This window comes from Neodiprion pinetum, chromosome 5 (genome assembly GCF_021155775.2).
Source record: "Neodiprion pinetum isolate iyNeoPine1 chromosome 5, iyNeoPine1.2, whole genome shotgun sequence".
Classification (NCBI taxonomy): Eukaryota; Metazoa; Arthropoda; class Insecta; order Hymenoptera; family Diprionidae; genus Neodiprion; species Neodiprion pinetum.
Genome location: NC_060236.1, coordinates 30,632,233 through 30,658,643, shown reverse-complemented (window position 1 = coordinate 30,658,643; position 26,411 = coordinate 30,632,233). Strand labels below are relative to the sequence as shown.

Sequence of the window (26,411 nt, the reverse complement as noted above, 5' to 3'; positions counted from 1 at the left end):
TTTTTACATATAGGGTGGGCAGTAAATGACTCTTCAAAAATTTCCTGATCCCCTGACCGAATGACTTACGTCAGGGAAAAAGCACGAACTTGTTACAACATATTGTATTCGAAAATAGGTTTTCCGTATTTGTTAAAACGTTGGAATAAAATTGTTGATGAATAAATAGCCGAAGTTTTGACTTGGAGGGTATACATATTCCCATTGTTATTAATACATCACAATTATAATTTTTCCAGATAAATGTAAATATAAGGAAGGAAGCGTAGCGATTAAGAAAAATTATTAACCGTAGTTATTTCAAGGTTTTGGTTGAAACATTGAAATATCGCATTCAACATGACGTTTCACGTTATTTACTATTCCGAAGAAATCTTCAAGTATTTTCAAAAATTCCTTGACATTTTCTGGTTTTTCATTAAGTTTACCACGTCTATGGATTGTAACAATTTCATCTTGTAAAATGTACGCTACGAAACATTTCTCGTTTACGATGAGCGATCTTGCATCGCAATAAAAACTGGAAAAAAAACCGGAATATAACGTTCAAGCCTTAAACTTGTCAATAATTAGATCATCTCATTCTCGTGCCGAAACCATCCAAAGCATTCTGTGAGGAATGAGTCTATGCGACGAGTCGTGGTTTTCCTGTGCAGCCAGGGAAATATGCAATTGATAATCGGCCGTAGTTTAGTTCTCTCACCTGGCGCCAGAGGCGCGCGTTTTACAAAAGCGTACGAACGACGACGCTGCATAACTTCACCCTCTCCTCCAACCTGGTAACCGGTTCTCGACGCACGATGACGACGTAGACGGTGTAGACCGAAGAGGTGGCTGTTTGCTCGGCTGGACCGTGTGGTGGGGCGCCAAAGTCTCCGAGAAGGGGGCGAAGTAAGGAGAGGGGAACGGCTTAGCCCAGCCATCGTCAACGGGAACGGATGCCTCTGTAGATTCGTGAAGTGTTCGAGCACCTGTTTGCGTCCCGACACCGCAAGCTTACGTACGTTACAACTGAAAGTATATAACAACCGGTACCTACCTGCAAGTATATATTATACGTGTAACCATATTTTACGGATCAAACGAACGAACAGCGATAGAGAATACACGTCGCGCCAACATACCTAATAATATCATCGTCTATCAAAGAGCGAGCAATAATAATTGAATTGAAAAAAAATTCAAACCAATTCGTACACATTACGAGCACTTTTGCCCGGTAAAGTATAACGATAAAAATAATAACAACAAAAGTAATAATAATAGTAATAATAACCGCGGTAATATTAATGGTAACGCTGATAAGCACGTGCGTATAATATTAAAAGTGTAAAAGGAGTTTACGCACGTAGCTGGATTTTACATGTGAATTAATTATAGGGAAAAGAATTCGCATGAACTTAGGTATCGTTGGAAGACGTAAGGAGGAAGAAAAAATAATCGCCGGTTTTACGTGTATATTGTAGGATTGTAGTTGTATAACACAGATGTACTGCAGTTGAGTATGATGCACCGATAATAATCTCATATATACATGTATAATATATGTATATATATATAACGGAGTGTTTGTTGTTCCGTGATTAATATTGTATAATACAATAAGGAATATAACATACTTCTGTCTGTCTACATGTAATATTGTATACCCCTATATGCATATGCGTTAGACGGACGTAAAATTCATTCCGATGTGTTTTTAAAATGAAAAAAATCTGTGCACAATTTTAAACGCGAACCGCTGCAGTTTTACCGCCTTTGTTGTTTGTTTGTTTGTTTGTTTTTTTTTTTTATCGTAGTTTATTTTTCTCCCGGTCTCTATATTATTGATACATAAAAACGACGAAATAAATCAGGAAATAAATCTACGACTGAAGAAATTTATTTATATATTTTTGTTAAGGAAAAATTTAAAGCCGTACACTTAAAATTACATCCATAAATACGTATAATATAATTGGTATCTACAAGGAAAACGTATGAGAAAGACTTAGTGTGTACCTGCCACAGGCTCACCTGTAATTACACGCGCGCACACGCATATATATATATATATATATACATACACACATAAGCATTCGGTACGCAGATACCGCATCGTCGAATCAAACCGTGGGAGTGTGTGTATATATATAATATATCCACATAGCGATGTCGCTAAGTAATGATAATAATGTGCCGCAAGCGAGGCTCTGCCACATTGTTAAATGGGAAGACTTTGACGGATATGGATTTAATTTGCACGCCGAGAAGGGTAAGAACGGACAATACATCGGCAAAGTTGACGAAGGCTCACCCAGCGAGGCTGCGGGCCTTAAGCAAGGTGACAGAATCATCGAAGTGAACGAGATCGACATATCGAACGAAACTCACAAGCAGGTGGTAGAACGCATCAAGGCGTTTCCAAACGAGACCAAATTGCTCGTAGTCGATCAAGAGGCCGACGATTACTTCAAGGCCAACAACATCATCATCAAAGGCACCCTACCTAATGTCAAGGTCGTAAAAACTCCCGAGAAAAATCCCGCGTCCGAGGAAGATCAGACCACCGTCAATTACGCTCAGTCCATTGGCAGCAACAGCAGCTTCGACGAGGTGACTAGACAACACACTATACAACACCTATTCTTACAATTACATCCTTTATTTATCACGATATTCGTTACAAAACGCGCGCGCATTTGTTGTTATAATTACGATTATATTTACTTGCAGAGACAATCGATGTCTTTCGTCTCATCGTCAAAACTACCCACCCACTTGTTATCTGATACTAGAGAGACAATATATGTCGATACATCATTTACTGGCTACTGCACAATCTATAACGATAAACATGAAATGTGACTATTTTTTTTTTCTAAACAGTAGATCATGCAATGAGATAGTACAAGTTCTTCGCTTACCGATTTCGTTCAATTCTCACATTGATATACATTACCTGTGTATGTACCTGTTATACCGGCCGAGCTGTGAAGAAGAAGTCTCAATTTTCTATCAGCTTAAGAAGAAACGGTGATAATACGTACAAACATATGAGAAACACACGACGCGTCTATAGATCTATTTACATATAGTGTACATATTCTGTAATTTCGTTTACTCACGTGCTGATTGATCAACTAATTGGATGACGTAATGTCATGGCGGTTTGCGTTGCGTCACCATGTAGGTATTACCTGGATGCGAACCACTGAATCGAATATTTGAATGTCGGCATTATTTATTCTTTCAATTGTTTTTTTCTTCCCAATGAAATTTAACACAAATTGAGCTTGAATATCGGTTACAGACAGGCAGGACATCGAAACTTGGGGATCGGCGTGGTACTCGCACTCTTTTAATTTCTCTCCAGAAGTAGAATATTCCTGGTATTATTTAACGGAGGTATAGATGGTATAAATAAATTTGCAAACTGCAATTAAAGTCGTGAATAAGAACCACTGCTCGCCGTCTCGTTTCATTGGCTAGCACGATATGACGCCATCGAATGGCGCTCAACCGTTTCGAACAAACTATACTTTCAAATTCGTTTTTTTTTCTTCTTCAAATATTCTTAGTAAAACGAGCGCGTTTTCTTGCGTTGTTGAACCGGATCGATGTGTTCTTAGAACCCGTGATCAGGGCGCGAAATCGCGTCGTCGAATATCGTGGAAATTGAAAGTCGATAAAGAAGGTGTTTGTTTGACTGATAAAAACAAAAAAAAAAAAAAGGTGAATCGGTACGAGTTAATTTTTTACTGATTATCTTTCGGTTTAAAGTTTCTTCCAGTTATACACATACATATTATGGCAACCTAAAAACAAATGCGGAATCGAGGCGCTGTTCGAAATACCTCGATGGATGGCACACTTGCGTATATCGAGTATTTAAATTCGAACGCGTTCGTAACGGATTTGTGACTCGTGTATAGAGGTATATAAATTGACCGTAGTAGGTATGCCTGCAGCATAGATCGGTGTATGCATATACACGCTGGCATGCTTATGATTCTATTTATAAATACCTGAGGTTTACACATGCGTACATATTTACGAATATTTCGCGATAGAACGTATTATAAGTAACCGATTTCAGATATTCGTCTTCGCTCTGGGGTATTTAAAACGTGAATTTCTCCAAACTTGGGCATGCAGGGTTCACGTGTTACGTATATATGTACAGAGCTGTATCATATCTACGAAACGTATCAACTCCGCATAGCTAAACATCGTCACCTTAACACCTGGTAAATGGTGCGCGAGGCAGGTATTCGCCCGATGAAGAAAGTCGCGCATGCTGTTGCTTTCCAAAAATTTTATAGCCCCTAAACCGTAAATTATGTAGATATAGGTCATGGAATCGTTTATAATTATTCTAGTTCCGTATAAAAGTTTAAGAACTCAAGCTAAAACTATACATTTTATACCTTACCAGCAGCTTGTTTTTAATCCTTAAAACGAACTTGACGTAATCCTACTATACGCAACATGGATTTTCCTCATTGCGATAAGATCCTGATAGCATATTTGTTTAGAGATGATAATTTTATATTCAGCAGCGAAGAGAAAGTCCTTGGTAGTAGATAATTCAGGAAATTCTAAGGCTGCGGTTGTTTTGATGATGAATTTTAGTTTAGGTCCGCAGGCTGCAGGCTACAGGCAGTACTGAGAGACTGCGTCGTACTTACTGTCATAATAAATTAGTCTAGAGCCTAGGGGAAAAAAGACGAGCATTGAAATATGATTAAAAATATATATGTTATGTATACCGCATCACCCTCACCAACGAGCATTTCGTCATATTCGTAACATCATATACTACAGTATACCAATTTGTACCGTGATGTATGAATTTGCAAAAATGTACAAAACTTACACATACGTATTACGTACGTGCACAGAGTATAGTACAAATTATCCGCTACGCCAATCATAAAAATATTTCAATTACATTCGGATTAGATCTATAGTGATGCTTGCAGTATTATACATAGATGTGATCATAAATTTAATTGGTTCTCTTGTTTCTCTTCTTTTTTTCATTTTTTTTTTCATATATTTGCGTAGGATTTGTTTGTATGATTTTGTACATGCGCACTATGTAAACCAGGTTTACAGCAGGCTTGACAATACTTGTTATAGTACCAGAAAGACTCATCCGCCTACGTACGTTTTTTTTCCTTTTTTTTTTTTTTGAATCTGGAGTTAGGCGGATGTAACTTATCTTTAACCGCGTCGGGCTCTGTAGATAGAAAAGCGACATTTTAGTCATAAGTACGTTTACACATGTTACGTATTAACGTGTGGAAAAAAAATATGAGCAACACAACATGTGTCACGTTTACACGTTTGATAAATACGAAGGACGCGCGTACCTGCAAAAATCCCCGTGCATATAAAGTATAATAATTTGAACGTTATAAAAATTAAACAGTGCGATTTATAACTTCTCTTTAACTACATAAATGATCTTTCATTTACCGAATCACGGTTGACTAGCAGCGTTTCGGTTTATATAACAAACTCTGTGGTTTTCTCTCCATCTCTTCCATATTATTCCGCGTTGCCTTGATTTTGTATTTTTTGTTTCTCTTCAATCGTCGCCGCGTCGTATTCGTCTGCCCTTGTATACATGATATTATAATTCTTCGGAAATATGAGAATTACCAAGTTCTCCTTATTTTTGTTTGCGTATTATTTAAACGTTTTCGTTTGCACAAGAATATTATACCTGTAACACGGTCTAAATAGGGGCTGGAATTGAAAAGATCCGTCAGATAAAGAGGATATTATACACTCGTATACAACTCTTAGAACTCGGAATTACGTACCTACGTATAATTATCGTATACAATCGATGTGGTAATTACGTCTAAAAAAAAATATCTCTTTTGTTATCTATATTTTCCTCTTCTCGTTCAAGTATACAATCGATCGTAAACTTTTGCAAAACTGCAGGATGAATCGCTGCGTGCAAAGTAGTTGGAATGTTCACGCTCTGTGTTACCGTCCTGTCGCCGCTATTGTACTGGAAGGATTGATTTCCACGTCTTTTTCAGCACCATGAAAATTCATTGCGAAATTCCAGAATTTCTCGGGTATCTGGTGGCAGATAATGCTGCCTTAATGACTTCGTATTAAACGACGAAACATGTTTATTTCGTATTTTTCATTCCTTATTCTCATTTGAGAAGATGCTACAGTCAGTCATTACCACAGATCGCGTCGTTACCTACGGAGTAAAATGTCACTAATTCAACTATTGTCAGCGTCTATTACAAGCTAGTTGCGAATTTTTCACGTCAGTGATCTGTAGCTTTTGGTAACAGTCAGAATAAATAGTTATTCCTACAATTCGAGAAGCAAAATCATGATCATGAAAAATTGCATATCAGAATACTGCAATTGTTACGATGAAATATTACAACAGAAACCCTGCAGTATTTAGAGCTGCAGCGTTAGCTGCGACCGTAATTCTGACTGCTGTCACGCCGGATGCAAAAAGCGTGAAGGTACATATTCACTCACACGCGAAGACGCTCGCTATCGTGAGAGACGATATTTGTCAGGAGCTGTTATTCCCGTGTGAAACAACGCGAGGTTTGCTATAAGAAGATGATAATTCTTCACCGTGTGCTCGATGACTCATTCCCATCAGGAGAGAACCGCATGACTTTAATACACCGAGACGATGCGATCGCGGCTATTCTTATACAAATAAGTATGCATGTATGTGCTGAATATAATTCGAAACGTACATAAAGAATGTAAATACCTACGCATGATTCGCTTCTCGGTATGTCGTTTCCACAATCGTTACTTATCCGGCGGCTGCTTCTCGACGACTTACCAGATACGACGAGAACGCCAGCTCAAATGTGTACAATATTATGCGAAAATATTATGCTGATAATACTCGTTACACGTCATTACAACGAGTGGAACGAACAAAGAAAGAAAAAACGTACGACGCCTTCTTGCGTTTGTTAATATCTTTGGAATTTATACAGAAGTTAGAACATATTTAGTCGATCAGCGTAAGATTTTTTTCTTAAAGCAATGGAAGAAAGTCTAGTTGGTCTCTAGTTTTCAATTATTTGAAAGTCAGTCTTTAACCGACCGAGTATTGTATCACTCGCTTTGACTGTGCTCTGATAATAAGACAGAAATAGGTGACATTTTACTCGGTCGGTAAAGACGCATCGCAGTACCTGCTTAATGAGAATTGCTATGCAGCGAACGATTCGATTGCATATAATATGCGTCGTGCGGGTTTCGCTGCACCGCGTGCGCGGTTTAATAAATTTAAAAGAATCACATCGTCTCGCATCCGTAATGCCAATCTCGCGGTGACTCGCTAGCTTTAAAATAATTCAAAGTCCACAACGGTGCTACATTGAATCTCTCCACCATCGCAAAAATTACCCAGATCACGACGATATAACTGTTACAAGTTAACTGTCTCCGTGTCGTCAAGAAAGTAGAAAGACAGCGGAATAAAAAGGACGACGCGTGTGCAATGAATATATCCGATAGAACTAGATCGCGTTGTCCGCATTTCGAGGATATGTGCTCGGTAATCCGGGAGAGCAATGGAAAAAAATAATTTCTCCATTTTCAAACCGGCGACTAATTTGTCCGAATAAGCGAAATTGCATAATTTATACTCATGAAAAGTAATCAAGAATTATTATAAATTATTCTCGAGTATAATTTCAAAAATTTCCATTTCTTTTTTTTCACACTTAAAATATTGATTGACTTTAATATTTATTCGAATGCAGAAATCCATCAACGATTGTTGAGGAAAAGGATGAAACTAATTCTATGCGTCGACGTATACAATTTAGCTGCACTAATGCGGCTCTGTCAATTTATTGTCATGGTTAATCCGATAAGCAACGACGAGATTATACGGACGCGAGTCAGTTACGAATGCACCAGGCTATTTGTACGTTATATATTATTTATGGACATTACAGTTTGGAGACACGGATAATATTAGTCTACATGCATGTCAGCAGTCAACAGATCGACCAACAAGTTCAATTGCAAGATCTCGTAATGACAGCTTACAATTAGCCTATAGCTTGGAGCGGTGAACGATGGATAGGAAAGTGACACCCGATGATCTCGTCTTAGGCGTTAACCATACTCGTTTCTTTTTATCAGAACCTGTAAATCCGTAAGAGTAAGTTATTTTTTCGGGCTATTGTGAAAAGAATTGAATTATCACAGCATCATACTTTTTTCTTCTCTTCTCTCATCTGAAACTGTGTAAAACTTAGTAACATCGATGAATGCATAGATATATAATATATATACGTATATTATTAATGATTTCACAACGAATAGTTGCACAACGATCGGTTCACGATCAAAATAATTGCGTCCGCTCGGATCTGTGTCGATGTGTACGTATGATTCGACAGAATATTATAGTTATTCGATACACGGATTTTAGCGTTCTTTGGATATATACATACACACATACCGGCAGTCAGGTATTTCGTCGATAAGAACACGTCTGCAACAAGCCGGGTTACGTTACATTACGGTCGTTTTACCTGTAGGCCAACTTAAACAATTGCGTAATCTCTTTCAAGGTAGTCAACGTACATTACACGACCAGCAACGGTATGTAGTACGTATAATCGTGCATTCATACCTCCTCTATGCACGAAGCCTTGAGCCAATCAGCCGCGCTGACACATCTGCTCTGTCGTTTTAAGGTTGAAAATATATGCTGTAGGTGTGAAGATTTTTTTCTCTCTCCTTAAACAGGCAATACAAAATGTTGTACTCGTAAAAAACTCGGATGTGGATACAGCACACGTCGTGCATTACAACTGAAACAAGGGAGAAATTTTTTAACTTACTTCTGTTTATCGCAATATTATTCTTTGTCCTTATCTAAAATACTTGCCGTATATTCGTCTGCGTCAGCGCGTTTCTTAGAACGATGATTGCAACAAATTTTCAATAGTAATACATGCGTGCGCGTGTTTCTGTTTGCTTTTTCTCTTCTGTGAAATTCTCACGAGCAGGTACGCGACTTGCAGGTATAGGTACATACCTATTTCTATTATACCCTACTTGTGTGACTACGTATTGCGTTTACGTAATTGACTCTTCTCTCAGAATTTCGTAAACCTTGCAAATGCTGGAGAGAATGAAAAAAAAAAGTGAATTGAAACAGCTGCGGTGCATTATAAAGCTGTTATTATATTGTCTGTGCTTTGTTATGTGTATGAGTACGACATTGCAATCAAAAGCCACTTGTCTGCGTGTACGTATTTGAAATAAGGCTAACGCCTGCTAACTTGCAACCTCGCTAACCCGCGTCTAATGGCGAAATTTGGGTTGCCTAAATGCAGGCGATCGTTTCGTTTGAAGCTGATCTTTTGCAAAGTGAGCGAATTTCCCGGTATAACATTATATAGCGACGTAAATTTTTCCCACTTTGTTTCTTCCAAGTAATTCTTGAAATAAACCAATTTAACAAGTCAAAAAAATCTGTACAGAAAGTATAACGTTTTTTTTTATAAACTCTTATATGCAAGGTATGTTATTCACGCTGTGTAACCTACATGAATGCATGCTACAGGTAAATCATTAGAACGTAAAACAGGCATAATTCTAATGCAATTAACACTCTACAGACTCATGGATATTATGGACATAATACTGATACATATAATAGGCCGGTGCTGTTTGCAGTTGACTGCGATGATTATGCAATTAGATGTATACCTTGCAGGTACTGCAATGAAAAGCAGATGTAGAAAATGTGCTACTATAATACGTTAGTTAGCAGCTATGACATAGAGCAAAATATCTATGGTCTACATTATAGTTGAAGTTTTACGAAAAAACATATGCGAAGAGAAATAAATCGAAAATGGCATGTTCAACGAATATTTCCTCAAGCGTTCATATATTCCCAGACGAGTTTTTATTCTTATACACATGTATGACCGTATTAAACATGTATACGAGACGATTAATTTATACCCACAGTAATATAGCTGGTTTAATGCCGATACTTCGATATCCGAGCGCAATAAATTTTTTATCTCCTTGTACAATACACGGATTAATTACAATCCGGCCTGAAATTCGAGGGCTTAACTGCAATACGTACGGATATAGGTGTACAGAGTGAGTAGATAACGGTCGAATGGTCTAATGCGCATGCGCAAAAAATTCTAGAGCAAAGCAGTTGTTTTGTCAGGTCGACCAATCGATGTAAGTTCAGATGACAGGTCGCCGCGATGGATGTAACCTCAAAAATGTTGGTTATGCTGACAACAACTACTTTTGCTGCAGAATTTTAGCGCATGCGCGTTAGATCATTCGAGCATTGACTATACACTGAGAATTGGAAGATTTGACGCGTGGACGAATTGGGAATTAGATGAGTTTACAGGCGTAATACAGCTTATGTTCCAAAGTTGTTCGTAAATTTTTTTATCTGTTTTTCCGAGAGTTCTAACGAACCCTTGTCGATTTTTTATTTAATTTCATATCATCGTCGGTTGAAACTGTATGTCTATTTTTCATTTTCAGAGTGCTCACAAATCAGTCAGCTCAACGGACAGCGGCAGTACAGCGCCGACGGTCGTAAACAACAATTCTGGCATTGAACAATCACGGGAAAATGGTAACAGAATTGATCAGGACGAGAACAATGAAAATAATGGAAGTGCCGGAAGCGGTAACGGAAACGTTCCGAACATCAGCGGAGGTGAACAGAAGGGTTTGAACTTGAAAATGAGCGCGAAAGAATTGCGCGCAAAGTTGGCAGCACGCAAGAAATATGATCCGAAAAAAGAATCGATGGATTTCAAATTGAAATTCGACATTGTTCAAAAGTTGTAATATAATTTGATTTTTTTTTTGTCCAATTTGTTTTGTTTTTCCCTACCCCTCTCTTCCCAATTCCTCTATAACACGCGTTTCTTGTACGGTATAACCCATTGTTATTATTGTTTGTACACACACACACACACACACACGAATATATACATATTTGAAAATGCAGACAAAAAAAAAAAACAAAGGTAAAGAGATGAAAATTTTTTTTATTTTACGCGATCTAAAGATTTTAATTTCATTATTTTACCGTTAATTGTCGACGAGAGAAAGACGGAGAGCCGAATTGACGATCAGATGCATATCATAGTATAATAATTGCAAAAGAAATTCGAGCGCATATAAAGAAAAATCGACTTATATCTATATCTATAAAAATATAACATAACCATAATAATTACTTTGAAATATATTGTATTTCGCAAATAACTATCCAAACAACACGTGTAATCTCTCAGTACTGTCATTTTTTCTGATAGATTTTGATTTTTTTTTTACAAGATTCGATTTCGACTGTTGAAATGATTTGATTTCGATTTTTTTTTCTTTTTGCTGTACTTGTTTGATGTGTTTAAATTTTGACCCCGTTATATCCATATACATAGATCAACGATTAGTTGGTATAAGTAAGAATTGAAGAATAAGCAACATTGCGAAATAATGTGAGAAACGAAGAAGGAAAAATATAATGAATGGATCAATGTGCAATGGAATATAATTATTGTTATAATCTACCCGTAAGTGACCGAAAATAAAAATACAAAATTCATGAATTACATTTTCAAATTACTTGCTAGTGTACTTTGTATATCATGTATATTGAGATTGTTAAATTAATCGACGATATATGCATATGTATCTATTTGTTTAGTATGTATAATATATATATATATATATATATATAATTGTGCCATGAAAAAATTATCTGCAAGAATCATTATACAATTTATACTATGTCGATCTTTCATTCAACATGCAATTTCTATTACCTTGAATAAAATAACGAATAACCTTACCTTTCTCGAACTTACGTGATAATAATTCTATACACATTCATGATCAAATTAAATATATATATATAGTGTTTTGACCAAAATAAAATTATGTGTTATAACAACCTTCGTACTGTTACAAAAATTTCAAATTAGCGGATAATTTATTATTCGTTTCTCGTGGATTTTGAATACTATATGTATAATTAATGAATTTTATGCCGAATAAATGTTACATAGAGATTATATTTGGAAATATTTCTCAAACGATGATTTTTTTTTCTTCTTATAATCAAAAGTTAAAATCTTGACACGTCTCACTGTCCACTGACTCGTGTGTAATTGATTATTATAGTTTTCCAGAACGTACTTGAAAAAAAAATATTCACTTTATAATAAACATAACTTTTACTTCGCGTAAACGTTGAGAAAAGAAAAAACAAAATGAAAAGTGAACATTGTTCTTTTATAGTATACTTTAAATTGTTTCATGTGACGAAATCTTTTTTTCCTTCAATAAAATTATGAAATGAAAAAAGAAATGAGAATGTAACTATAAAATTAGACGCATAATGCAAGTATGCGTAACCGGAGTTATTTTAATATAATTACGAGTGGAAGAATCTCCTTTACGTTTTACTGTATCTCTCTCAAATAAATCGTATACACGTAATACATGTATGTACGAAACGTAAACACGTATTATGTACGTTTAAAAAAATCCAGCGAATGAATTTATTTTATTCTTCGCATAGGTGGACCTGATGATGCATACGGTAAAAAAGGAAGAGGAGGTTATAGAAAAGGTGATTAAAAAATTAATAAGATTGAATGAGTGAATAAATAAATAAACTGACGATTGTATTATATACATTATCATTATTATTGTTATTATTATTATTATTATTATTCTCTTCGCAGCATTTGATTTTTGATTTTTCCTTTTTTTTTTTTGCGCTTCTATTTTTAAACACTTGATATACTTTATTCGTCTCTGTTTAATAACGGAAGCAGTCTTCAAACAGATATATTATATATAATAATCATTTTTTTTTTCTTCTAATCACATCATATGTATAATATCTACACATTACGATGGCATATACAATACGGAATTATAATATATATGAAAATATCGGTCGTAATATTAAATCGCGATTTTATTACAAACAACGCATCGAGTCTGTATGATTGATGTTACTATAATGAGGATGCTGGAGACTTGAGTGACGTTACTTTTTCATCAAATCGCGTTTTAATCTTAGGCGAGGATTTTTTAGTGCACATTATTATACATATGTATATGTGTGTATATAAAGAATGCGTGCGCGTTTAAGTAAATGATAAATAATAATGAAATAATAATCGCGTAAGTTACGTATATAATATGCAACAGAGATTAAAGCTCAAAGTTTTTAAGCTCAAAAGTGGCACCGTTGTAGGTATTACATTCATAATATTTTTATCTTCTTCATTCTTTACTCGTACTATATGCATATAATGAATTGTACTATCTATTATGTATATGTACGTATATAATGTATGTATATGTATGTTTAATGTGACATGATCATATTATGCGGTTATGACAAACACACGGCAATAAACACAATATATGATAACAATAACAATAATAATAATCGTAATATTAATTATAATTATTATATATAGTAATAGTTTATACAGAAATGATGGTGATTTCTACGTTATACTTTCATTCTTATTTTACTTTTTTTCCTATATTTATCGACGCTTCATCTTAATCTTTTCCATTTTTATCTATTTTTATACATTATCATATTATAACAATTTAATAAGAGCGTCAATCAAGTACCTGTAGACAGGTTTGATTCTGAGTTTTCATTCTTGTTCGTTCATTATTATTATCATATATAGGTATATGTATAAGTTAGAATATTCGACGTATTTTCAATTATTTTTCGTTTTAATTTTCGTGTTTCTTTTTCTCTTTTCTAATTCAATTTCTTCTCTTTCTCTCCCTTTTATTCGTGTTCTCTCACAGACTCTGTAAATGAAATAATTACAGCTTGTAGAACAGTCACTGTTAAATTTCTTCTCGTATTATGTATTCGCTGAGTGAAGCTAAAATGAAGATAAAAGGAACTAACGTTACTCACCTTACATATTAGCAATAATCTTCGTCTAATAATGTATTAAAATAATTTTTTTTTCTTAATTTTTTTTTTTCAAACGTCACCGGGGTTGGTCACGTTGAGGGCAAATGCTGCGCTTGTCTCGCCCTTCTTGCCAATTGCTTTAGCTGTGTATTGGCCGACGTCATCATGCGCACACGACTTTATTTGAAGGGTAAATGATTTTTCACCGTCCGAACTGAAAAGGTACTTGCTGCTCTTTTCGTCAATTGGTTTTCCATCCTTCACCCACGTTACTGTAACGAATTTAATTTCTCATTTATCTCAATTCTACGTTCGTCAATTCCATGCAAAAATGTAAATATAGTACATCATTATTATTCTACCTTTAAGGGGTGCAGATTCAGTCTGACAGGTAAAGCTGGCGCTCTCTCCTTCGCTCACAGTTGCTGACTGCGGGAATGTCGTGAACACTGGGCTTTTTGGTTCCTCGTTGGGCACTGTGTAGGGGGGACGAAGAATATGTAGCATATTATTGTTTTTAAATTCAACGTGACAGATAAAGAGAAGAGAGTAGATGCTCGATAGAAAAAAAAATCTAATTCAATATACGGATTTGGAGTGCTTACCAAGGACGTTGAGAGTACAAGACGAGAAGCTCTCCCCGGCATCGTTGAAGGTTTCGCAGGTGTATGTGCCTGAGTCCTCAGGGAATATTTCGGCGATGTTGAGTTTGTATATGTTGGCTTCGTTCGAGTATTGGAAGTCCTTGCTCGGTTTTATTTCCTTATTGTTATGTAGCCATACGACGTCAAACTTCTTAGCCCCGATTATACGGCAGCTCAATACAACGGGTTCACCATCCTTCACGAATTTGCTCTCCAAATGATCGACTATCTTTGGCGCCTTGTCTCCCGTTCCCTTCTTTTTACTGCTGCTTTCGCCGTTTGCCATAGCTAAGCGAGAAGATGGCGAAAAAAGTAAGTACCGGTACATAAAGTTTATTTTCATAGAACTGAATGTTTCCTAAAATCATTATAATTACGTTTTACGGTGAGCTTGCATGATGTCGTCGCTGTTCCGATACTGTTTGTTGCTTTGCAGGTGAACTCGCCCTCGTCTTCGGGGAATACTTCATTTATTGTTAGCGTTGCCACTCCACCTCTGTATTTCAGGTCCAGAATTTCCGAAGAGCTCAATGTCTGTTGGGAAAAAAAATAAGTGTAACCGAAATCTCACTGAAATTATGTTTTGCAAGCATTCAACAGCAATGTTTAAATCCTTGCGCACATTCAATATGGCCGCCACCTCTTTGACACGCTTGCGATTTCATTTTGGCTCTAAGATTTATTTCAATACTCGTCGGTTGGTTGTCGCTATTTCACACCCAACAAAACAACGGCAAGAATTTTTTAGATGTAATCAATCCCTCTTATGAGTGCTTAAAAAGTGAGAATTTGATTTACAAAATTTAGACATTTTTCTATAAGCCTACATATAAAATTATCAGCCGCAAGTTATTTTACAAATAGATTTAACCTTACCTTTCCATTTTTAGACCACGTTACTTGAGGCTCGGGATCACCCCTGATTTTGACTGACAGTTCAAGTTGTTCACCGTCATTTACTGTCAGGTCACTCAACTTCTTGATGAACTCTGGCGCACACATCGAATCGTCAGGTGGGACTGCAGAAAAAAAATGTAATTCTTTAATCTATGTCTTGCATATGTAGTAAAAACGTGTTTTTTCATTTTTTTTATTTCGAGCATTAGACGTACGGATGAGTTCCTTGGTCGCACTTCGAGATCGGGAAGGACTGCCAGTCGTATCTAATCTGCTGCCGTATTTCTTCACCGTTCTTTTGTCCGTGGCGGCTGTTTCATTTTTGTTTGTGATACTGGACGTCTCCAGATTAGACTAGGTGGAGAAAATTTCGTTTCACATGTTAATTTGATAAATACAAGACTCGTACAGGTGCGGCAATTAATAATTTACAGCTTTGCTCACCTTGTAAGAGGACGAGTTTTGCCGAATATTGCTCGACGAACTTGATACGTTATTATAAGCGGAGGAGTGTGACGTGGAGTTGTAATTTGAACTTGACCGATTCGTTGACGATTGGAAATTGCTGCTCGAATTGCTGTAGTTAGACTTTTGTACTATCACTATCGGTGGTGGCGCTGGTTTTATCGGTTGCTCTATGAACCTTCGATCTATACGTAAAAGTTTTTCATTAAACAGAGGAACAGATCAGCCATTCACTGCGCATGGACATTAATTTTGTTGGTCAGATCTTAGCTTTAAGCGGTAAGCAAGAAACCAACAAAAACCTTGATAATGTTAGTAAATTATACGATACGGCTTACAATTATTACACGAGTTATTCGAATTATACAAAATCATGAAAGTAAATTCTCAGGCAAGTTTAAGAGGTGGTTATTACTATTAAGAGCAATACTATTATGAACATGATTGGTGAAACGGCGATAGATTTCATTCTACTTGTAAGTTTTGTGATATGCATACAATGGAGAGAAAGACCTCGAAAGAATTAGAAGAAGAGAGATTTAGTTTCCTGGTGAAAATATTTTCCTATACTATAATATGTGTCGAACGAGTTATTACTGAAAAGTAAATGACCTGGATTTTGAAATTCTTATCATCCCTTAACTGTGATACTTTGTACTAAAGAATGAATATTTTCACCAATGTAAAATACGAAAACTAGGTGACAGATCTACTGTAAGGAGAATACGTTCAAAATTCTACGAAAATTGGGAAAACGAATACAATATGAGGTAATGAAAAGTGCAGAACATGAGGATATCGAGTTTCATCCTTCAATTCAGGTATGAAACCGGAGAAAAAAAAACTTGTAACTACCTCCAGAGTATAGGAGGTCGTGCGCTAGTTTAGCTTGCTCATCAGTCTCGCCGGTTCCTATAATAAAAGAAAACGCAACAAACTCATAATCCAGCCATCGTTAAAACGATATTATCGATTACATAGACAAAATAAAAAAATAAAGAAAAAAGCACGGAGCTGCTGTTGTATTTGTTCATATGCAAATTTTTGTCGCAGTAAGCGTATCTTAATTAATACGATATACATGTATTTACAATCGCATGTCCATCCATATCTAGTCACGACAATTATGCTTATAGCTGATGACAATCAATGAAGTATTTTTCGTTTGTTTTTTTGCATAAACGGCAATCATGTACAATTCCTTAAGTCTGTCTATATCAGACAAATACTCAAGGTAATCCTAAGACTTGAAGCATAACAATATGCAATAGAGGATATTCGTCCCAAGATATTTACACCCTCGAACTCATCCAAGCTGTTTAGTCAACGAAAACGTCGTTCGACTTACCCTCAACAATGACAACACACGTGGTTTCGTCGGTGCCGTGACAGTTGGTAGCTATGCACCGGTACTTGCCGCTGTCTTCAGGTTTGCAGTCAACTATTTCTAGGGTTACCACACCGTCGCTGTTTGTCATTGTGTACTCGTACTTAGATAGCTCGTGTTTGTCCTTGAACCACCTGACCGTCGGTGGTGGTTTACCGCTCAGGCAACACAGCAGTTTGCATGCTTGTCTGCTCTGGAGGACACGAGGTCTAAGAAGGAAGGTGAAGCTCGGTGCGCTTTCGCTGACCTCTTGCCAGAAGTTCCAGCGAAGAGGTTCCCTTGTTCGTACCGGTTGTACTTCCGGTTTGTATTTTGGAATCTCCTTGGGCAATGCTGTGGAAGCGGTAAATAATGAACGGAATTGTAAGTCAAGGACTGACAGTGACACGGGCGAAGAACTAGTCAAGTTCGAAATGTGATGAAGTTTTGGCTTACGCTGAACATTCAAGAAGACGACTTCTTCCCTGAAACCGTAATGATTTTCTGCCCGAATGACGTACTCTCCTCTGTCTTCTAGTTTCACCCTGTTTATTATGAAAGTGTAATCGTCACCAGTGTAACGTTTCATGAATTTCACCGATTGCCGGAGCTCCTGGTTGTTGTGAGACCAGGTCAGCGTTGGTGTTGCTACTCCGATTACACGGCAATAGAATTTCACGCTCTGCCCCTCGTATGCAAACGCGCTTTGTGGTCTGATGACAAATCTAGGCGCCGCTTGTCTGCGATCTAAAAAAAAGAAATTCATGGTCAACAGATTCAGGAAGCATAAGAGGGCTGCGAATAACCCTGAATCGTCGAGATGTTGAAAGAGTAAACTTACCGAATGATGTGTCGTATATTTTGTACTTCTCAATGAGGAGTTTTCTGAGAGCAGAGTATTCCGCAAGACGACCGATCGGGAGAACGTATTTCTCCCAGTTGTCGTACTTGGCGCGAAGCTTGTCCCTGAAACTGACGTAGCGGCTGCTTGCAATTGGTGTTGTGCGGTTGCTGTGGTCCCCGGTGAGCCAAGGATGTAGAAGACACTCGTGAGCGTTCATACGTTTTCTGGATAAAAAATGAGTGAACGAAAGTGAAATTAATGCATCCGTTTTATCAAAATTGCAATATTTCAAACAGTAAAAACGAGACTTACTCTTTGTTCTTAATAAGCAGTCTCTTGATAAAGTCTCTGCCTTCTTCGGATACGTCCCGGAAGGCTTCCTCGTCAAAGTCCCAATCACAAGCCTTGACGTTCTTCAAAGTCTCGATGTCGTTGTCACCAGCGAATGGTGACAAACCGCTCAATCTATTGGTGAAAAGTATTCTTACATATTTCTGAAGCGCTCTTGACCCCATTAATGAAATCCTCGCGTATGCTCGATTTCTTATCATTACGAAACGTAGATGTACTTACAGAACGTACGCGAGGACACCACAGGCCCACATGTCTGTGTAGAATCCGACAGGTTCGCGTTCGACTATCTCTGGAGCAGCAAACTCTGCCGTGCCTGTACTGATCTTGACCACTTCGTTAGGATCCAATCTGGTGGCCAGTCCAAAGTCGATCAGCTTAACGTTCGTGCTGTTTCGTGTCTGGCACATGATGTTTTCTGGTTTGATATCTATGAATGCGAAAAGACGAAACTATGAGTATGATATGAGAATTACAGTGAGCAGCCAGTAATTAAATCACAGCAGAAAAAAAATGCGATGGATAAGATTTTGAATCGTATCATCCGTACCAAGATGAATTATGTTCTTCTCGTGCATGTGTTTAACAGCCTCACAGATTTGGCGCATGTAGTTAATGACCTCAGCCTCTGACATGGAGTAACCTTCGGAGGTGATTCTCTCGAAGAGTTCACCACCAGACAAGCTAGAAGGGAGTGAATAGATTAATCTCATTGATGTCATAAAAGCTCGAACACGGATTGAGGCGATATGATGATAATACTAACAATTCGAATATTAGGACCATCTCGTCATCGTCTTCAAAGGCATCGTGGAGATTGATCAATTTGGGATGATGAAGTTGGTTCATGATGTCGATTTCTTTCCTGATCAGTTCCTTCTCCATAATGTGTGAAACCGGGATAAACTTGGCAGCAAATATGTTGCCAGTAGCTCTCTCACGACAGCGATGAACAACGCCGAAAGCGCCAGTTCCAATTTCCTCGAGTATATCGTACTTGTCGTAAACGGAGGTGTTCTTTATTTCCACTGGCTGCGGCACGTACTTGCTGTATATGTCAAAGACGTACTGGTCGTAGTCCGTGACCTTCTCGTCGTTGCGGCCTCGGATCTTCTTTCCTGTTTCATCCACCTCGTACTCTTTCTTCTTGAACTGTTTCTTTACGGAATCCTTGGTTGTTATCAAGCCCGTAACATCGCTTGGATCGCTTCGGCCGTAGACGTTCTCTGCCGAAATGCGGAACTCGTACTGATGACCAGGACTCAAATTGGTGACGGCCATCGAGCAGAATCTTGTGTTTCCAACGCGTATCCAGCTCGTCATTGGATGTTCGCGCTTTTCGACAAGGTAGTTTGTGATGTTGCTGCCACCGTCCCACACTGGGGGTTTCCAAGTTAGGGCAAGAGAGTCGTGACCGATGTTTTCTACCTGAGGGAAACGCGGAGGATCCGGACGATCGCTGATCTGTATCTTTATTATAGCTGAGTCCTGACCCAGGTCATTTTCTGCCGTGATACGGTACGGCCCAGAGTCAATCTTGCTGCCATCCCTGATAGTTAAAACGGCGTGTCTCTCCTTGACCTCGACCGCGTAATGGCCTCCAGCTTCGATCGTCTCTCCCTCTCTTACCCATGTGATCTTGGGCTTGGGGTACCCGGTGAACGGAATTTTGATTACGACGTTCTCACCCTTGTCGAAGAAGGCGGTATCTCTGAATCTCGGTGGTACATTGAGCTTTGGAGGTGTCATGATGAAGAGTTCTCCCTTCGTGGATTTGATTCCACCCTTGTTAGATGCGCGGCAAATGTACTCGTCGGCATCTTCACCAAAGACGTCGTTGATCACCAGGTTGCAGACGTCACCCTCGGTGTAGATGCGGTAGCGACATCCGTTTACTATCTCACGCGCGCCCTTGAACCATGTGATGGTTGGTTTTGGCGAACCTGTAATGGTGCACTGGAAATGGGCGTTATGGTTCTGCACACAGTTCGTGTTTCTGAGAGGCTTGACAATTTCGGGCGGTGTGGCTTCCTGTGGGTCCTTGATCTTGACGGACGTCGACGCGCTGGATTCGGGGCTGAGGCCAGCCTCGTTCTGCGCGAAGACCCTGAATTCGTATTGACGACCTTCGATGAGGTTGGTAATGTTCACTTGGTTCGTCAGGCTGATGGAGACGTTCACGCGCTGCCATGCCAGCCCACCAACCTCGCGCTTATCTATCCAGTAGCCCTGAATGCGAGCACCACCATCGCTCTCAGGTTTGTCCCAAGAGAGATTAACAAAGTCACCACCGATTTCGATGACCTTTGGTTTTCCAGGTGCCGATGGTGGATCGAAAGGTGCTTTTGCCTTGACGGGATTAGTTCCCTCAAGTGGTGGTCCCATGCCGTTATCGTTCACAGCCATCACACGGAACAGGTACTCCTGGCCCTCGGTTAGACCTTGAACAGTGAAGGTAGTTTCCTTGCAGAATGACGAGACGATTATCCAATGGGTGTGACTGATATCACGACGCTCAACGACGTAGTGAGTGATGCGAAGGCCACCATCGTACTTCGGTGGGTGCCAGCTCAGCGTGCATGTGTGCTTGCTAATGTCGGACACATCGAGAGGTCCAATAGGTGGTCCTGGAAGTCCAGTAATGTAAACAGTGAACGAAGCACTAACGCTTCCGCTATCGTTTTTGATTGTGAGGTTGTAAACGCCTTCGTCATCCTTGACGACATCCTTGATGAATATGATAAGATACTCGTCGAAAACTGTGTACTTGATGTGCGTGGATTCAGAGATCTTTTGTCCGTCTTTAGTGAGTGAAACTTCCATGGGCTGATCTCCGCTGTAATGGATCTTGATCTTGGTGTTGTCGCCTTCTGGTAGGTAAAGGTCACCCGGCATGCGCTCGATCTTTGGTGGTGTTCCAATCTTCAGCCGGGCGGTCGTCGTGGTAAGTCCAAGCGGGTTCGACGCCTGGCAACTGTAGTCACCATCATCGGCTTCCCAGACCTCGGATATAACGAGTCTGAAAATACCACCGATAACCTCAGTTTTGAATCTTCCTCCCAGACTGATTTCGCGACCGTTCTTCAGCCACCTGGCAGATGGCAACGGTTTTCCTGTTGCCTCGCACTCGAACACGTGAGTTTTACCAAGTGGTACACCTTGGGTTACAAGAGGACGTACAAACTCGGGTTTCTCTCCACCCTCGACTTCGCATACCTTGACCGGCATCGTGCATGAGCTGGGCTCCGATTTTCCTGCTGCGTTTACCGCGAAAACGCGGAACTCGTAGTCTCCGCGCTCAATTAGGTGTAGCACAGTGTACTCTGTGTCCATAACATTGTAGTCGTTGCATTTCGCCCACTGAGCACTGCCAACTTCTCGCTTTTCGACAATGTATCCAGTGATTCGGCTTCCGCCGTCGGATACTGGTGGCTCCCATTTGAGATCCACATAGTTCTTTCCTACCTTGACAACTTGAGGTGTTCCTGGCGCATACGGTACGTTGAATTTGCTCTTCAATTTGAATGGCGATGATGGTAGACTGGGTTTGCTCCATCCAGCAGCATTCTTTGCACGTACGCGGAACTCGTATTCCTGACCGCTCAGAAGATTGTAGCAGATGAAGGCAGTGTCTTTGCAAAGATAGTCATTCGCCACTCGCCATTGTACGTCATCGGCCAGGTCACGGAATTCGATCTTGTAGCCCTGAATGCGAGAGCCACCGTCTGTCCTGGGTCGATCCCAGTTAAGGCTGACTTGAGTTGTGTCCCAATCGCTGACCCTGGGTTTACCCGGAGGATCGGGTACGGTGAAGGGGAACTTGGCCATAATAGGCTCATCCGCCTCAAGCGGTTCAGATACGCCGTACTGATTTTCGGCACGGATTCTGAAGCTATATTTCTTGTTCGGTTCGAGTCCAATCACGTCGTAATGAGTGTTACGTACAAAACTGCTAACTCTAGCCCAAATACCTGATGGGTCCAATTTTTCCACGATGTAGTTAGTGATCGGCGATCCACCATCGTCAGTTGGTGGTCTCCAAGAGAGTGTGCAATTCTCTGGCGTGATGTCGGATACGTCAAGAGGTCCTAGTGGCGGCGACGGTTTGTCGACAACAAGTACTTTGCAGGATGCCGAGTCTGTACCGACCGTATTTGTGAGATGAATGGTGTAATTACCCGTGTCGCTTCTCTTAGCCTTCTTGTTTATGTACTGTGAAGCAACTTCAGTGGTATCGAATTTAATTCTGTCACCAGTGAGCACTTCCTCTCCGTTGATGGTCCAGCTAGGTCTTGGTTTCGGGTGCGCAATATAGGGCACCGTGATGGTGAACGGTTCACCTGCGATTACTGTCATATCCCGGATACTGAGGTCGCTGGTTATCTTAGGAGCCGACGATGGTGCGCTGGCTCTAATCGCGTCAGAACCTGAGCTCCATGGTCCTTGACCGGCGGCATTCCAAGCCGCAACGCGGAATTCATAGTCATGATTTTCAATGAGACCTCCAACTCTGTATGTTGTGTCTGGTACATGGGCCTGGGTCGCCTTGACCCATTTGTCCTCACCAATGAGGCGTCTTTCAATGACATAGCCAGTGATGGGTGATCCTCCATCGTGCCGTGGCTTAGTCCATGAGATGGTAATGCTGTCCTCGGTGGTATCAACACCCTGCGGTGTACCGGGTGCTGCAGGAGGATCGAACGGATGTCTTGCACGGATGGGATCAATGGTAATGGCCGGATCTGATGTTCCGTATTGGTTCTCAGCCATAACACGGAACTCGTACTCCTGTCCAACGGTGAGGTTCCTTATGCGAACGAAAGGCGTTGTAACATAACTGCTGACCTTCGACCAAGTTGGAGAGCGCGGTTCACGTTTCTCAATAACGTAATTCGTTATATCAGCACCGCCATTATCCTTGGGTGGATTCCAGTAAAGGGTAAGGGCATCACCAGCAAATTCATCGGCGCGTAGGTTCCACGGTGGTGAAGGTCTGTCGAGGACTTTGACATTGATAGTTGCTGTGTCAAAGCCGGATGGATTACGGAGCTGCAGCCTGTACTGACCGGTGTCAGACCGTTTCGAGTTCTTGACCACAAAGCTGGCGTAATCGTCTGCCAATTGCTGATGAACGCGAGAATCTGACTCGTCCTTGATAGTATCATTAGCAAACCATGTGGCAGTTGGTTTCGGGAATCCAATGTAAGGCACATGTATAGAAAAGTCCTCTCCCGCACGAACTGTGATATCTCTGACTCCACCCAAGTCCATGACGGGCTTGTTCGGCTGTTCCTCCATGAGGATATTGTTACTTGGTCTGCTTGGTTCACTGAATCCAACATCGTTGACTGCAACGATTCTGAACTGGTATTCTTCACCTTCGGTCAGCTTGGGCACGGTGAAAACAGTCGCAGGTACTGGTACCCCGTTAACATCTGTCCATTCGTCGTCACCCTTGGCCTTCTTCTGCACCACATAACCTCGGATCTTAGCACCTCCGTCGCTCCTTGGTGGTCTCCAGGACAGAGTAACAGAGTCCTTCGTAATGCGATCTGGTTTTGGAGGCTCGGGAGCATCGGGACGTCTACGTTGATGTCCCGCAGTGATGGGCTCGGTCGGTTTGCTTGGTTTCCCAGGACCAGCCTCGTTCACAGCCATAACCCTGAACTCATACCTTCCTCCTTCGCGGAGGTCTTGAACGGTGAATGACGCATTTGGTGTTGGGTAGTTGTTCACCTTGAGCCATTCTCCGCCACGTTCCCGTTTCTCAACGTAGTATCCGGTTATCGGCTTACCGCCGGTATTGGTCGGCGGCTCCCAAACCAAGCTGCAGGTATTGGGAGTGTAGCCGGTGACTTCGGGCTGGCTTGGCGCATCTGGAGGATCGAAGGGGCTCTTTGCGACAACCGGTTTTCCGTCGAGAGGCTCAGATACTCCATACAAGTTCTCAGCGCGTACCCTAAACACGTACCGTTTTCCTTCACTCAAACCTTTAGCAGTAAAGCTAGTGTGAGTGCAGTAGCCAGGTACTTGGCGCCAGTTCTCTGATCCAAAGTCGGCGATCTCGACAATGTAGCCTGTGATCTCTGAGCCACCATTGTCCTCCGGTGGAGCCCAGGACAACGAAACCGTGTCGTGTGTCGTCGCGGTATACTGAAGGGGGCCCTTTGGTATTCCGGGCTTGTCGACAACGATTACCTCAATGTCTGCAGAGTCTTTGCCGTGTTCATTCTCTGCCGTAATTGTGTACTTTCCAGCGTCATCACGAACCGATTTTTCGACGAGAAGGACCGTATGGTCGCTCTTCGTTTCCGTCGTGATTCGGAAGTTGTCCGGTAGCCTGGCTCCATTCTTTGTCCAGGTTATCGTAGGCGTTGGCACTCCCGACAATGGTATATTCACATTTATCGGTTCACCAGCTCGGACCTTGATCTTGCGTCCGAGTAGGCCATCCAGGTGAAGCTTGGGCTTTTCTTTCATCGGTCTAGCAGTGATTACAGATGAGGCCTCACTGGGCTTTCCAGCTCCGGCGGCATTCACTGCTGAAACCCTGTACTCGTACTGGTGTCCCTCGGTCACGTGTTCGTCGAGGTACTCGGTGCCCTTCACCGGTTCCTTGTTGACCTTTATCCACCTTCCGGTAGCACGATCACGGCGCTCAACATCGTATCTGCGCAAGAACGGGTAAATATTATAATCGAATATGAATAATTACCCCTGCATAGTTGACAGGTTCCACTTATTGTACAAAACGGTGTATAACAACCGAATTAATTTCTTTTCTGCTAAGTATTGGCCCTGGATAGAAAACGGCTCTACGTTTTTTATAATTCTATTTCATATTGGCGCTTAATAAAGATTATTTTTGAAACATTGATACATACCCAATAATGGGTGACCCTCCGTTGCTGATGGGTGATGTCCATTTGATTTTGATATGGTCTTTGTCGGCATCGATGCACTCTGGTTTTCCAGGTTGTCCAGGAACAACGAATTGGTTTTTGGCAACGACTCCACGATCGGTTGTCAGAGGTTCACTGCGTCCTTGAAGATTTTCAGCGCAGACGCGGAACTCGTACTTTGTTCCTTCCAGTAGACGTGGAACAGTGGCATGGGTGTTTCTGGGATTAACATAGGTCACAGCAGGCACCCATCCACCGCCGTGGGTGAGGTCACGCTTCTCTATAACGTAACCGGTAATCTCACTGCCACCATTGTCCTTAGGAGGCTTCCAAGACAGCGTAACCGACTGGTTTGTGATCTCCTCGTAGATCAAAGGTCCCTCAGGCGGTCCCGGTCTGTCCAAAACAATCAGCTGGAAGCTGCCTTCGTCGATGCCGCTGCTATTCTTGAGCAGAAGATGGTACAACCCCGAGTCGGTGCGCTTCGCATTCACGGTATGAACGATGGTGTGATACCCGATCGATGTAACGGTTGTACGGTCGGTGGTCATTAAAGGTTTACCAGCGGCTGTCCATTCCACCTCAGGTGCCGGTTCACCAACAAAATCGATGTCGATGTGGAAAATGAGTCCGGCCTTGATGCGGATGTCTTGCAGTGGCGTCTTAATCTTCGGCGCCAGGTATCTCGCCTTCGCTGTTACCGCATCACTTGGTTCTGACGGCTCTGAATGACCAGCCGAGTTGACGGCTATCACCCTAAACTCGTACTCCTGGCCTTCGGCCAGATCGGGTACCGTTGCTTCGGTCTGGTTCTGCGGTACATGAACTGCGTTTATCCAGTACGGGCTTCCCTTCTCCTTCTTCTGTATTATATAGCCCGTTATTGGCGACCCGCCGTCGTTCTTCGGTGCTGGCCATTTCAGGTCCACGTGATCCTTGTCCCAGTCCGTAACCT

At 40.7% G+C, this 26,411-nt stretch overlaps 2 protein-coding genes and 1 long non-coding RNA gene across 26 annotated transcripts in view; 1 reads left to right on the top strand and 2 right to left on the bottom strand.

Moving 5' to 3' along the window:
- The first annotated feature begins 1,780 nt into the window (after positions 1-1,780).
- On the top strand, positions 1,781-11,044 carry LOC124220380 (Na(+)/H(+) exchange regulatory cofactor NHE-RF1). Its single transcript, XM_046629179.2, has 2 exons — positions 1,781-2,595; positions 10,552-11,044. Exons 1-2 carry the CDS (start codon positions 2,152-2,154, stop codon positions 10,861-10,863), a joined length of 756 nt encoding a protein of 251 aa, XP_046485135.1. The 5' UTR covers positions 1,781-2,151; the 3' UTR covers positions 10,864-11,044.
- Positions 5,116-9,492, bottom strand: LOC124220381 (uncharacterized). The gene is made up of 4 exons (XR_011177128.1): positions 8,909-9,492; positions 8,469-8,831; positions 5,814-6,084; positions 5,116-5,736 (listed from the first exon to the last, which is right to left on the bottom strand). It is a non-coding gene; the product is annotated as an uncharacterized lncRNA (long non-coding RNA).
- A 2,943-nt stretch (positions 11,045-13,987) lies between the features above and the next one.
- bent (projectin protein bent) overlaps positions 13,988-26,411 on the bottom strand; it is a 76,938-nt gene continuing 64,514 nt past the window's right edge. For 23 of the 24 annotated variants that reach the window (XM_069136045.1, XM_046629162.2, XM_046629165.2 and 20 more), the window contains 16 exons: positions 25,439-26,409; positions 19,321-25,224; positions 19,105-19,238; positions 18,777-18,984; positions 18,516-18,668; positions 18,201-18,427; positions 17,816-18,106; positions 17,342-17,713; positions 16,849-16,905; positions 15,973-16,178; positions 15,744-15,882; positions 15,508-15,650; positions 15,009-15,165; positions 14,593-14,919; positions 14,350-14,463; positions 13,988-14,259 (listed from right to left, as the gene is read on the bottom strand). In XM_069136045.1, coding sequence (XP_068992146.1) covers positions 14,057-14,259; positions 14,350-14,463; positions 14,593-14,919; positions 15,009-15,165; positions 15,508-15,650; positions 15,744-15,882; positions 15,973-16,178; positions 16,849-16,905; positions 17,342-17,713; positions 17,816-18,106; positions 18,201-18,427; positions 18,516-18,668; positions 18,777-18,984; positions 19,105-19,238; positions 19,321-25,224; positions 25,439-26,409 — 9,606 coding nt within the window. In that variant the 3' untranslated portion in view covers positions 13,988-14,056. The remainder of the gene's footprint in view (positions 14,260-14,349; positions 14,464-14,592; positions 14,920-15,008; positions 15,166-15,507; positions 15,651-15,743; positions 15,883-15,972; positions 16,179-16,848; positions 16,906-17,341; positions 17,714-17,815; positions 18,107-18,200; positions 18,428-18,515; positions 18,669-18,776; positions 18,985-19,104; positions 19,239-19,320; positions 25,225-25,438; positions 26,410-26,411) is intronic. The other variant, XM_069136049.1, reaches the window with a different exon arrangement.